Source organism: Brassica rapa, chromosome A05 (genome assembly GCF_000309985.2).
Source record: "Brassica rapa cultivar Chiifu-401-42 chromosome A05, CAAS_Brap_v3.01, whole genome shotgun sequence".
NCBI lineage: Eukaryota > Viridiplantae > Streptophyta > Magnoliopsida > Brassicales > Brassicaceae > Brassica > Brassica rapa.
Window position 1 is genome coordinate 17,536,524 of NC_024799.2, and position 15,286 is coordinate 17,551,809.

Here is a 15,286-nt window from a genome sequence, read left to right on the forward strand (position 1 = left end):
TATTATAACAAGATGCAAATGATTACGAAATTACAGAAGCAGGAAATCTCATTTAATAAATATTATATATATGTATATCAATATTTTTTTTAAATAAATTATATACCATTTAAAATACATAAGTATTTTAATTTCGAATTTGCTTTGAATTTTTTTGATAAACATTTTGAACAATTATTGACAACTTAATATTTAGATTTTAAAATTTGAATTGAATGTTTTTAAAATTATAAATTACTAAAACTATTAAACATCCCACAAATTATTTACTATTATCATTGATTTAAAATTTTTGTTATAAAGAAATACAAACGATCAAAAATAATATGAGGATAAAATATATTTTAACAGATGTCAATATTAAAAATATACTATATATCTATGTTAATATCATGTAAACTTAATTTTATAACATATAAAGTAGAAAAAGTGTTTGTCTCAATTAATAAAATTTATTTAAATATTTGTACCAATTTAATTATATACGTAATAGTTACTAAAATTTTAATTATTTAATATATATTTATTATTTCATAATATGTAAAAAATATATAATACTTAAAAATAATTTATATATAATATTCATCCCGCCCAAATGCGCGGGTCTTAACCTAGTACTACTACTATTAAATAGTACAGTAGAGACATTTAAATGTGTATTTAAGGAATAACCAATCAAGAAAATAAATTTGAATCAGACAGAGAATAAATTATCCGACAAATTTATTATTAAAAAATTAGAATGGCTATATTTAGAGAGTTAGATTATTTAGAAAAAATTATAATCTAAATTGAACTAAAGATAGTCTCAGAATGAACATAAGACCATTGTAGTAAAATACCAAACAAAAGTTATTATCAATTTGATTATTATCTAATCTAAATATATTTGATTATTATCTTTCTAAAACCTATAAACTTGATACAGAGAAGGATAGTACCCCTAAAATATAAGACAAATTAAACTAAAAAATGTTTGTCTATTAATAACTAAAATCCTTAATTAGTCTGTGTTTCACTCGTCAAATAAGACCATTGTAGTAAATACCAAACAAAAGTTATTATCAATTTCAGTCTCCTACGTTGCATTTTCTTCCGAAATGGATTATCAACATGAAACCCTCTAATCTGATACAAATGCGTGGTTGTAAAAATATTATAAGATTTTTTAAAATTAGTTGTTTGGAGCCAAATGTTTGATGATTTAAGTGATTTTGGATCTAAAATTTTATGAGTGAATATTATTTGAAGATCTCTTATCATTCCCCAAGAGCATTTGAGATTTTTGTAAAGTGAATTAATGATGATAAAAGATCTGGATCGGCAATGAGTATAGCAATGGAAAATAATGGAAATTGAATCAAAGTATGATATCCAATGGTTAATAACAATGATCAACTGCAACATATTGAATGTATACGACAAGATTCTTCAACTAAAACTTCCATAATGTAGAGATAGGTACATAATGATAATTAACCGGCCAGTGGCTTATTGTTTCTAAAAATTGTTTGAAATTCGATTACTATAGCATTCAGTTTTTTTTTTGTCTAGTTAATTATGCTATTACAAATTATAAGAAACATTACATAGACGATATTACAGCCGACAATTCTACATGTCTTATAAGGATTCACGCCTGATAGCATCACCCTGAGTAATCCTCTGAGATCCATTCCTGACGGTACTCTTTGTGCCACGCTGAAGATCTTTTGTAAGCATTTTCTCTAATTTTCTGTATAACTCTCCTTCTCCGGGAACTGAAATCTAGACCTCTTCTTGTAGAAATTGCGTTGTCTGGAGTTTAAACTCCAGACCTGGGTGTAGAAGCCTTTAAACCTTGACCACTAGGCCACGGTGCTTCCACGAAAGAAAAAAAAGTTGAAAAAATTATAAAAAACTAATATAGCATTCAGTTTACTAAAACGTTACTCGCATAATGGTAGTATAAGGAAGTTGGTACGAAATATTATTTTTTTCAAATAAAATTTCCAAAGACTAACTCGGATTTAAGATCCGTAATTTACATAGTAATAAAAATACTACGGGTTTTCTCAATTCACTAGAATAATTTTTGTAATTTCTAATATGATGTATATATGTTAAACCATTTGCTGTAATATGTTATATTGGGAGTTTTTTCAATTATTATTGGGAGTTAGGACGTGTATTTTTTGTTTCCTTCGTTTGTGTTTTAACGAAGTTGTGCATTTAAATGTTTTGGTTGTATATATAGATCGTTACATACAAAATGTTAAGATTGTAAAACCAGTTACAAAAAAATTGTCTAAGATTTTGTAATAGAAATGATAATATGATAAAGCGGATATCTACAATCAAGTGGTGTATATGCATTTAAACGGCTCTTTCCTTCTAGATGTTCGTCTACAATTAGAGTAAAATTATCTATTAGCTTATAAATTATATAACTGGTGTACTCTATGTGTGGTGACGTGTATAAAAAGGTAGATTAGTCATTTCCGCTGATGAGAACCAAACTGAATGACATGACAATTAAAACCGGCTAAACCTGCATCTCTTATCTCTTAGCCCCGGTCTCTTAGCCGGTTTTTAAGAGCTTTGGGAGACTATAGAAGCTCATCACCATAGATTTCTCCCACAATATGTTCGACAACAGTATTTTTCCTTTTCTGACTGCTGCTACATCGCTCAGGACTCTGTATCTTGAGTCTAATTATATGGAAGGTGTCTTCCCTCCTCAAGGTTATACATTTCTTCTAAATGTTATTAGAATTTTTTTGTATTATAAGTAAATGGGAGATGATCTTGACGGTTTCTTGTTTTGGTGTGTGGCAGGACTTGCAAACATGAGAAACTTGAAAGTGTTAAACTTGAAGGACAACAGTTTCATCTTCTTGTCCGGTCAAGGTATATATATGTTAACAAAACCTAGTTTAGTTTTGTCTTTCCAGAACGAAACAAGAACTAAAAGAAACTTTGAGATGCAGGTTCAGCCGGTTTTAGAGAATTAGAAGTACTGGATCTCAGTTTCAATGGTGTCAAGGCATGATTAACTTTGAGATGCAGGTTTAGCCGGTTTTAGAGAATTATAAGCGGTTTTAAAGGGTATGATTAACCCCAGTTTTTTAGTTGGGGTTCTTAACTCATGATTTGATATTTTTTTTTTACATTTTTCGGCTAAGAAACGGCTCTTATATCTCTTATTTAAAAGACGGTTCTTAATTTTTCTTAGTTAAAATCTAAAAAAGCTAAGAACCGTTTCTTAGTCGAAGCTAAGAACCTGAGTTAAGAAACTGGGATTAATCATGGTCTAAGCATGCAATTGAGTATGAAATGGATGTCAAAGAGTCTTTTATCTGTATTCCCATGCATACTGTACATTATAGCCGGTCATCTTCATCACTAAAATATGATTTTATACATAAATATATAAATTTACGTGTAGTTGCTCATATTAGGTAGTTACACTAATCAACACTTTAAATTAATGGAAAGGTCGTTGACAACAAATAATATAAAAGAAGGTATAGATTCCAAAACTATGGACAGCCAAACGTAAACATTTCCATGCTCTCTTTTGTACTTTAATTAGTTATGATTTTCTATCATAATACTTTAATTAGTTATGTTTCCTCTTTCTATATATATATCTTTTGTTCACTTTCGCTTTATATACGTATTCACAATATTATTATGATATTCTTAATAAATTCAAAGATTGGGTAGCGTCATGAACATAATAAGATAGACAATGATTAACATGACATTACTTTTGTGGTAACAAATTTCAGGACAATATACTGATACATATTACACATTTGATTAGCTTTGGTCCATTTCCTTTAATTAGTTAGCCGCACCAGATACGTCAAATATTAAGCCAAAAAAAAGATACGTCAAATCCCCATAACACCCAAATAATTATTATATGAGTAACCAGTTTTGATACTCTTATATTTAAGCGTGAGCCACTTTAGAATAATTCTCAAAAATACCTAAATGAACTACCGAGACCAGACAAAAGAAACTAATCGTTTTAAAAGCTTACGATCATACTTCACTTCAATTGTGCTAATTAATCCTTCTAAATTTAGTTACCAACTCTCAATATACAAATAAAAATCATGATTTATATGTGCGACAGGGCTGTATATGTAAATGTGTAGTTAGTTGATTTGGTTTACCAACCTCTCTACTCTCTAACATCTATGCATGCATCTGGCCATCAACTTATTAGCGCAAAGCAATTAGAAGACAAAACTAACCCATGGATTTTAATTATGAGTAATAACGGTATATTATCATGATCTGCTAATAAAATAGTTAAATCGTTTATGGTGCATAAATCGTAGTTGTATAAGGTTGTCTGTATTTATATTATTTTGCAATATACTTATTTATACAAATCAACCATAAATCACAGATGTGTAAGGTTGTCTGTATTTTGATTATTTTGCAATCTACTTATTTATACAAATCAAACAATAAATTTATTTACAAGTTTTCTACAAATATGAGAACAACAAACTAATCTATTTGCTGACAAAAAGAAAAGAAAAGAAAATAAAAGAAACATGCATGTCTATATTGTTTGCCAAAAAAAAAGCATACATGTCAATATTATTACAATATAAAAATACTTTTTCGAAAGTTATAAAGACACAGTCTTAAACTTACATAACTACAATACAAAACTGTGTTTAATTTTATATCGCAATCTGCTAATAAGTTGTATAACGATTTTTTTTTCATAAACTAAACCTAGGAAAAGTTCAAAAAAAAAAAGAAAAAAACTAAAGCTAGGAGACTTGTGATATTATGTGATACGAGCCGCAAAGAAACATCATGTTAATTTTAATTAGTTCTGCATTACGTAGTACGTACCACTATATTTTTAGCTTGTGTAGAATGTATAAGTTAGTACCTTTCTAAGAACAGTATATTGATCATAATGTGAAAATATAGTGGTACGTACTACTTAGAAATGGAGGCTGAATTTATTTTCCCTTTGTATTACTAAGGAAGCAATCTGTCTTTCTTTTGTCCTTTTCTCTTTTCTTTTAGACAAGAGAGTGATTCCATTACCATCTGTACACACAATCACTATTGGCCCGCTGTGTTCAATTGTTGCTAACTTCTGCATTCAACAAATAAAAATAAACGTTTTGTTTTTCTTTCAACATTATCTATCAGAATATTCTTATAGATATTGTTTCATAAACTTCAAGCACATTTTTCGTTTTTATAGGAACTATGGAAACGAATATGACATCAAAGTAAGAATCACATATGAGGTGGAAAGATAAGGGTCGAAAAAAGATTTATAACACAGAGTATACAGCTTTTCTGGTGTTGCGATTTTTTAGGGATGTGTTTTTATGTCTAAGTTTATTAAGAACATTTTCGAATAACATACAAAACTTAGTTTAGCGCAAATAAATATGTTATATTTACAAAGAACATCATATATGTATAATGTTGTATAGTTTTTCAGAAACATAATCCAAATAAGTAACCGCTAATATCTTTTTTGAGAAAAAAAGTAACCGATAATAACAACCAGTTTAGCAACAATGTGCATATACACCTATAATATATGGTGATATTATATATATATATATATATATATATATATATATATATATATATATGTATATTATACACACAAACGGGTCAAATAGGAAAACTAGAAAAAGTCTAAGTTTAGCAATCATCAACCTATTAGAGAAGAATGAGAAAGTCTTGAGGTATTGAATAAGGTAGAAACTCAGTTGTATCATCTTTTAGAGGGAGTTGACCTTGTACAAGAGCATTTGCATGTGGATGCCATCATTAATAACTAATTTTTTTGAATATATGTTTAACTCCATTGATTAAACTTATTGTCATTTCAAACTAAAAGCTAATAACGGGATACACCTCTTCGAAGTATAAAGAAAAGAAGGATACATGGTGGTATTTTCTTAAAAGATACAAATAGGCTCAATGAGCTGAACTTTTATTTGAATTGCTAATATTTTAGTTTATGAAGAGAAAATGATTATCTACTACTCGATCTTGGCCTAGCTATTATGTTTATATATAAATCAATTGAACAAATGCCTTAGATATGAAGCTAAGAATTTATATAACAAATTCAAAGATTCTTATTGTAATATGTTAACTCACAATGTTATTGGTCCATATGTAGCACAAACATTATTCCATATCCATATACTACAATAATTGAGGATGTTCTTCTAACAATTATTAGAAAATGAACCAATAATAATGTGGTTACAACTTGCAACACACACGATATAATAAATCAGTTGATTAGGAAAACTGCATATGGTAGGGTATGACATGTAATGTAATCATCTCCAAGCTTGTTTGTGGGAAAACATATATACACAAATGGATATAATGATAATATCTTTAGATTAATTATTGTATAAGTTTTGTGCCCATGTGGTACAATGTCCAAGTTTGATCATATCCTAATATCCACCAAAATATTTCAACTTATTCTTCTGGTAAAAACAATTAATAAGTTTTGAGATCCAACTAGTTGTTAAATACTTAATGCATTTTTCGTTTAATTATAGAAAACACATGATAATAAAATAGAGTTCATTTACATGCAAAACACTGTTTTTTTGTTTTAGCAAAATATATTATAGAACAAAGACAAATAATTATTGGATAAATAAAGTTTACATATTTGATGTAATATATTATAGGATAATCTAGGATTAGGATACAACTTATCGTATAAACACTCTATTTGGTTAATAAATATGCAAACACTTTTAATTTTCTTACATGGTATCAGAATATGAAGATCTCTTCTTTGGATCTTCAATATATGTTACATCCTTCTGACAATATAGGTGCACTAACTACATCTGTGAATTTACGAAGTTATAACTATTCTGAGTGGGCTACCAATTTTGGAGTTCTCTTAAAGCAAAAAAAAAAAGATTGGCTTCACTGACGGCACCATTCAAAAGCCGACTTCCAATCTCGAGTTAACTCGATAAACATCTACAAACTCCATGATTTCAGGTTAGAATCGCACATCAATCGATATGCATGTTCGGTCTACTGTCTCTCTGCAAGCATCTCTTGGAAGATGAAACAAAATTGCAAACATAACAGACAATTTGTTCTTGAATACTATGGAAACGTTAAAATCTGCTACTAGGTATACATGTGTTGCTTTTACCGAGCTTGAGAAATAACATGAGGATGCCAAGATACACAAATTTCACTTCGGTTTAGATGAGATTTGTTTTAATACAATCCAGTCTCAAATAATCGATGAGGAACCTCTACTGACCTCAACATTTTTTACTTACGTGCCATTCGAGCACAATAACATCTAAGTAATATGAGATGTGTGGAGGTTAAACATGATGCATTAAGATTTCCGTTAAGGTCGATTCTATGAATTCTACACCTACTACATCCAGTGTTGTTGCAGTAACTTCTCGCAGCCGCGATTCCAATTGTTCTCCATAGATTTCGGAATTGTTTTCTCGAACAACAACAACGCTCTGCTTCGTGAGGGTTTTCTAGTTCAAATAACCATGGTCGGGGAGGTCATTATTCTAACTCAGGTGGACAAGGACGTGGTTGTTGAAGGGTTTATTCCGCTTCAATTAATCCAGCCATCTCTCATATTCCTACAGATCATATCATGACACTCTTGCTCAACCGCCCTATGATGTTTGTTCTCCCACTGTGGTCACATGTAAAACACCTTATCTAATTGTAACTTATCTATCTCAAGCTAGTGTTCATTTCTGCTATAATATATGTGGCCGAACCAACAATTTGTCTTAATGAATGTTTAGAATGACTCTATGGACGATGATTATATAGCACTTGAGGTAAACCGTACTTGGGATATCACTATGCTTCCTCCAGAGAAAAAGGCAATTGGATATAAGTGGTTATATAAAATCAAATACCATTCAAATAATAAGGTTGCTCGTCACAAATCTCGTCTAGGTTCACTTGGAAACCTCCAGCGTGAAGGTTTAGATTATACGGATAAGGTTGCTCCGGTTCCAAAACCAACTACATTTCATTGTCTTCTTGAAATTGCTTCTACAAAGAGATGAGAACTTCATCAAATGGATTTCCACAATGCTTTCTTACATGGTTATTTGAAAGAAGAGGTTTACATACACTTGCTTCCCGGTTTTGAAGATCATGATCCTACAAAGATATGTCATTTGTGTAAATCAATCTACGGACTTAAACATTTCCCCAAATGTTGGTTTGCAAAACTAAGTACAGCGTTACAAGACTGTCGATTCAAGCACAATCGTACGGACTAGTATTCATCGTTTTAAGAGCTACCTTTACCAATACTTTCACATGCAAGATCTTGGCAAACTCAAGTATGTTCTCGTTATCGAAGTTGCTCGTATGAATTATTTATCTCTCATCGTAATTATGCTCTGGACATTATTAGCAAAGCTGGATTTCTTGGTGCTAGGCTGATGAACCCCTTATGTTGAGATTACTTTGTCCATGATACTTCAAAGATGAACTTATGGTTTGAGAGAGATTGAATCAATTCTGAACTTGATGAATGATTAAATAAATTTGAATGGTCTTCAGTGAGGATCTATGAACTGATCAACACTTATGTAGATGTGTCCTTGATCGTGAGAGTTGTTCCCACAAACAATGATCAAGGACGAGTCTTCTTGCAGAGAATGAACTCCTAGCTGTCGATGTTCAGTGATGAACAAAAGATTCACAACTTGTAAGAGATTTTTTTTTTAAAAAGGTGAATACTCTTCTTCAGGTCATACAGCCTCCTTATACAGTCTTACAATGTGTAAAAAACTAGAAAGAAAGTAGAAAAACTAGGCAAAGGCTTTTTAGAAAACAATAATTTGACTGAAACTAAAAACTAGGCAGTTGTAGAACCAAGATGTTGAATATTGACTGGACTTTAAAAGAATCTTGCTTGACCACGACCAGGACTTCCTTTGTTGATATTTTATGATTAGAATGTGTTTGAAATAGACTGATCAATGGACTAGTCGAATTTAACTTGAAACAAATCCAAAGTGAATTTGTTATGGCTTTATTCATGGGCTTAATCAATTCTCTTTGGTCTGAGAAAGATTAATTTCGTCCAACAGCTAAACCAGCTACATCTTCAGTGTCATTCAGCTCATCCCGCTCTAGGTTAGTGTCACTTAGAGCACTCAGATCATCCAGCTCCAATTTAGTGTCATTTAGCTCATCCAACTCCTCTACACTCACTTCAGCTGGTTTCAGTTCACACACACTCTCTTCAGTTGGTTTCAGCTTGTCCTCAGCGTTATCAGTTAGTTACAGATTGTCCAAAGTTGCATATAGCTGATCATGGTTACATCATCCCCTCTTTCAAAAAAATTTGTCCTCAAATATGTATCTCCTACATCAAAAGGAACATATTAGACTCGAGACAAAAGTTCAAGAAGAGAAACATATAAGCAACAACAAAGTATGGTTTTGCACAGAAACTTCCTTGGAGGTTTGAAGACATTTTCCTCAAATACTTCCATCTCTAAATCTCAGCTTGATAGGCATAGATGAGATGAATGATCAGGCATAGATGAGATGAATGAGGTGGATGAGCTAATTGACACTAACTTGGAGATGGATGAGCTGAGTGAGCTCAGTGACACTAATCTAGAGCTGGATGAGCTGAGTGACACTAAAGATGGAGTTGGTTTAGCTGCTGGACGAAATGGGCTTTTCTCAGACCAAAGATAAGTGATTCAGCCCATGAAGAAAGCTATAACAAATTCACTTTGGATTTGTTTCGAGCCAAATTCGACCAGCCCATTAATCAGTCCATTTCAAGCTCATTCTCGTCATAAGATATCAACAAAGGAAGTATTGGTCGTGGTTAAGCAAGAGTCTTTCAAAGTCCAGTCAAGATTCAAAATCTCGGTTCTACAAACCATATATTTTTGTAGATTCAACATCTAGGTTCTAGAAAGTTCTTCATATTCCTAAACTTTCATATTACATGTTTTAGATACTCAATAATACTATTTTTTTTGTAGTATCAATCATTTTGATGTTAACACAACAAACTGCTTTCTAAACTATATATAATATAACTATCAGTAGTATGACGAATAATATTTAAATTAAAACATCACAAAAAAATACTACTGAAGTGGACTTTTAAATACGTGATAAATTCTTCAGAGAATTTTCAAGAAAAACTCATTGTGGATATCAAGGGAATTACCAAATGATAACTGACTGAAAGCATCTCATAAAATCTTCTAAATATTACTAGGCAAGCTATTAGTTGCACAATAATTAAAATTGATAACAATTATTGTATCCTAATATTTATAACCTGATAAAGTTGAGCATGTGTACCTATTTTTGAAATTATCAACATGTTTAGCAGAAGGATCAAACCATATTGTATGACACTAAAAGCATTTGATATGCTTATTTTAAAATTTAGACTAACAAATTAGTATCCGACGAATATAAATAAAACTGCACATATAATAAATGAATAAATATTGTTATAATTTTTTATAAGATTTGACAGACATAAAACGCAAGACACATATCACAACCGCATCCATCTTCTTTAATGTGTATATGAAAATGTTCTTTTCGCATGATCTCCTCATAAAATGCACTTAAGGCCTTAAGGGTAACCTATCTTATATATATTTTAGTTAACAATAAATCTTTGTTTATATGATATATATAAGAACACCACTTACTTTGTAGCGTGCAAAATTATTTGTAGTTTAGATGAATTAATTGATTTTATTTTAGTCTTCACTTCTTCGACGTTACCAACCTAACTGATTTGTCCAATGACATTTGTCAAGTCCAACAAACACAAAATGTCAAAATTGCGAAATTATGATTTTTTACGAACAAAATAATACATAAGCATATAGTTACATATGTACGCTTTCTTTTCATATTTTCTATCTAAGATATCACAAAAATCAGTAAAATAATTTTCTGGTACAAAATCAAGAAAATTTGTCAAAGCTTTGGTCCAAGTTATTCGTTTAATAGACCATTTGTATGGAAATAAGATGATAATGAATTCACCGTCGTATATTTTTTAGTCTGAATATGTTGATTCATAAAGTTTGCCCGTCATGTAGAAGATGCTTATGTTTTTGTAAAACCTCATTCTCAATAGATGCATGCAATATGATACATTTTATTTACCAAAAAAAAGATGCATTAGTATTTTCATATGTAGTGAAGAACATTAAAATCGTTTATAAATAATTAATAGTACATGAACACTACACTATCTTTTCATCCACAAGGATTAACTCAATAGAGTTCCTGTTATGGAGTTGGAAAGTTCATTTGTTGATAGTCTTTACATGAATTTCATGATTCTCACTGAATGGTTCTAGCAAGTTCACCTGAATTTAGTATGGAATATTTCTTGGGAAAATGACATTTTTGTGTTAAACGATTGGGTTATACATGAGAGGAAGATATATATATATATATATATATATATATATATATATATATAAGTTTTTGACTAGTTAACCTACGAGTCATAAGAACATTTCCCAGTACGTTAGTAGTACCATGTTTAAACGATTTAGTTCAAATATAGTATCTTTTTTTTTTCACTTAAAATTTCATTCAAATATTAAACCGGGTTTGGTACAAACCCTCTTAGGGCTTGCTTAGCTAAACCATCCTCAATCATAAGGTTTTCACGATGGCAGAATCGAAAGGAAATTACATCAAAATACGACGAGAGTAGATGAATATCAGATAGGATTCCATGGATTTCAGAGAAATATGTGGATCCCTTGATCGCAGATACCAGTTGCAGAGAGTCGGACTCAAAAGTCACCTTCCTCAGCTGTAGGTCGATAGCTTGCTCCATCGCCGAACGCATTGCTAGTCCCTCCGCCACGAGAGACGAGATCACAAGCGCACAAGTAACACTGTGAGAGAAAAATCTCTCATTCCGAACATCGCTGAAGGTCCACGCGAGACCCGCAGCTTTAAGCTCCTTCTTCCAAGCCGCATCAGACCGGCAAATGACTTCAGTTATTGGGGTTTGGGGGGTCTGTGGCTTGCTACATCTGGGTGTACTAATAGGTTGGGCTTCCTTCCATTCTTTTGCATCACAGATGGCTTTTGTAATCGTTTCCTGAGCTGTGAATTCTCGTTTTTGAAATACGAGAAGATTCCTTGCAGACCAGATAGAAGCAATGATCCATGGAGCAAGATGGCAATCACTAAGCCCAATAGGAGGGAGGACAGCAGCATTCAGAGCCCTTCTCCAGCCCATCTCAAAGGAGGATACTTGTAAAGCATCGAGGTCTCCCGCATAAGGTGCCAATTTCCATACCTTCTGTGCATAGGGGCAATGGTAGAATAGGTGTAGAATTGAATCAGAGCCCTCACACCTGATACATTTAGCAGTAGGAAGGATTTGTCTTGCAACCAGGAGTTCTCCAACAGGGAGGGCATCATGTAGGATTTTCCATAGGAGTAGCTTCAGTTTAGGTGCCATCTTTACACTCCACAAATCTTTAATCCAATCATGGGAGTATTCTTGGGCTACTGGAATGTCTGGTTTGTTTTTCTCTAGCGCAGCATAGTATCCAGTTTTTGCAGTGTAGATTCCTGAAGCTTTCTTGCGCCAGATTCGTTTATCAGCACCTCCCCATTTACTCGGTTTGATAGACCTGATAGATTCAGAGATAAGCGGAAAGTGGTGATTAATTTTTCCTTCATCCCAATTCCGTGGTTGTGCTTGGAGTAGATCAGCAACTTTCAGACTTGACTCGAGTTCAGGTATTGGTCCCATAGGGGCGCCGGAGAGATCAGATAACCAGGAGTCTTGCCACGCTAGTGCACTCTGGCCATCACCAATTGCCCAACCCAGATGTTCTTTAAGCAAATCTCGACCTATTAGTATCCCCCTCCAACCATGGGAGCATGCTGCTGGGGGTTGTACGGTGAGGAAGTCTTGGTCATGGAAGTATTTCCCAGCAAGTACCCGAGCCAGAAGACATGAGGGCGAGGTCAGAATGCGCCAGCTAATTTTGGCCAGCAGGGCATCATTGAAACTTTGTATGTCCCGAAATCCCAAGCCTCCGTCGCTTTTAAATTTCACCATTGTGTCCCATGCTACTAGAGCCATACCGCGATCTCCTGCCTTCGGATCCCACCAGAAACGTGTAAGAGCAGATTGGATTCTTTTACAAAGGGATTGCGGCAGTTTGAAGCATTGCATAGTGTGGTTTGGTATAGCTTCTAGTACATACTTTAGGAGAGTCATCTTGCCCGCAGGAGATAGATATCTTGTAGAGTATCTAACCGCCCTTTGACGGATACTGTCCACAATGGAAGTAAACAGATCTCGTTTTTTCCGGCCAAAATGTTCAGGCACACCAAGATACTTCCCTGCCCCTCCCTCTTTCTCAATTCCCAGCTCTGTTTTAATCTTTTCTTTGAGCATTAGGGGAGCTTGGTGGGAGAAAGTTATACCTGACTTTAGTGGATTGATTCGTTGTCCTGAGGCTGTTTCATATAGTGAGAGGATCTTTAGGAGGGCTGAGACGTTTTTTGGGTTGGTTCTACAGAAGAAGAGAGTATCGTCTGCGAAGAAGAGGTGATTTATGCTGGGGCAGTGTGTAGCTACCCGAATGCCTTGCAGTCGTTTCTCTTCTTGCGCCTTTCGACAGAGCCCTGACAAAACTTCACTGCACAAGATGAAGATATAAGGTGAGAGGGGATCTCCCTGTCTAATGCCTCTTTGCGGTTTGACTAGTCCCTGAGCCAACCCGTTGATGAGAAACGAATAGGAAACGGTTCTTATGCATTGCATTATCAGATTGGTCCAAGTAGGGTTGAAGGCGAGTTGTAAGAGGACATCTTCAATAAAATCCCATTCGAGACGGTCATATGCCTTACTCATATCCGTTTTGACGGCCATTGAGCAATGTTTGGTTGCGTGGGAAGTTTTGAGAAAGTGCAGGACCTCATGGGAGATGAGGATGTTGTCAGTGATAGCTCTCTCTTGGACAAAGGCAGATTGATTTTCCGAAACCAGGTCTGGAAGGACTTGTTTGAGCCTATTGGCAAGCAGTTTGGAGATTATCTTGTAGTAGACATTGCAAAGTGCAATTGGTCTATAATCTGCAACTGTTTTTGCCTCAGTGTTTTTCGGAATCAATCTGACATGAGTGTGGTTTAAAGTTCTCGGCATTACACCGGAGGTGAAGAAGACCTGGATCTCAGATACAATATCTGCTCAGATACAATATCTGCTCCGATAGTTGACCAGTTAGCTTGGAAGAAACTTGCAGAAAACCCATCCGGACCTGGTGCTTTGTCCGGATGAATTGCAAGTCACGCCGAGTGCACTTCTGCTGCTGATGGGGTTTGTATAAGAGCTTCATTCTCCAAAGTGGAAATTTTTGGTGATATTGCTTGGGCGACAATCTGTTTTCTCTCGCCAGGAACAGTTGTGAATAGGCCTTTGAAGTAATCAACAATTGTCCCTGTAATCTCCTTCTCAGTGAATACCGGTTCCCCATCCGCATTTTCAATTACTGAGAAGTTGTTAACTGCGTTTCTGCCTTTGGTAACAGCATGGAAGTAGCCAGAATTTCGGTCCCCAAGGCTAAGCCATAAGTTCCTGCTCCTCTGTTTCCAGAAAGCCTCCTCTTCCAGGTATGCTGCTTTTAACTCGGAGTTAATATGGTTAAGGAGGTCTGAATCATTGCTTGGGCTCGTCATGGCTCTCTCAAGCTCGTCTTTCCATTTGTTGATAAGCATCTTGCTGTTTCTTTGTTGTTCCTTATTCCATATTACTATAGCTCTTCGCGTCTGGCCGATTTTATATTGGACGTCTCTGTTGCCAGCTTGCTTCCATGTATCTTCGACTAGTGCTTTGATCTCAGGGTTCTCTTTTAGTCGTCTATCAAATCTGAAGAGGCCTTTGCCTTTCTTCTTTGTTAGATCAAAGCAGGCTAGAATGGGTCTGTGGTCGGATCCCTCGTATTTTAAGTACTCAACGCTCCCTGAGTGAAAGAGATCAAACCACTGACTATTTGCAATAGCCCTGTCCAAGCGACATCTTACAACGTCATCTCCTCTTACTCCTCTCCATGAAAGAAAGTCACCAGTGTGTGGGAGATCATAGAGGTCACATTCTGATAGGAAAGCTCGAAAATCTCCAAAAGACCCTTCAGAGCGATCTCGGCCACCAGTTTTCTCTTGACTGTTGGTGATATCATTGAAGTCACCAATTAGGAACCATGCTTCA

The 15,286-nt window shown here is 34.1% G+C and overlaps 1 protein-coding gene across 1 annotated transcript; it reads right to left on the minus strand.

Moving 5' to 3' along the window:
- Positions 1-11,644: 11,644 nt before the first annotated feature.
- Positions 11,645-13,951, minus strand: LOC103868985. Its single transcript, XM_009147030.3, has one exon. It carries the CDS (start codon positions 13,949-13,951, stop codon positions 11,645-11,647), a length of 2,307 nt encoding a protein of 768 aa, XP_009145278.3.
- Positions 13,952-15,286: the final 1,335 nt, after the last annotated feature.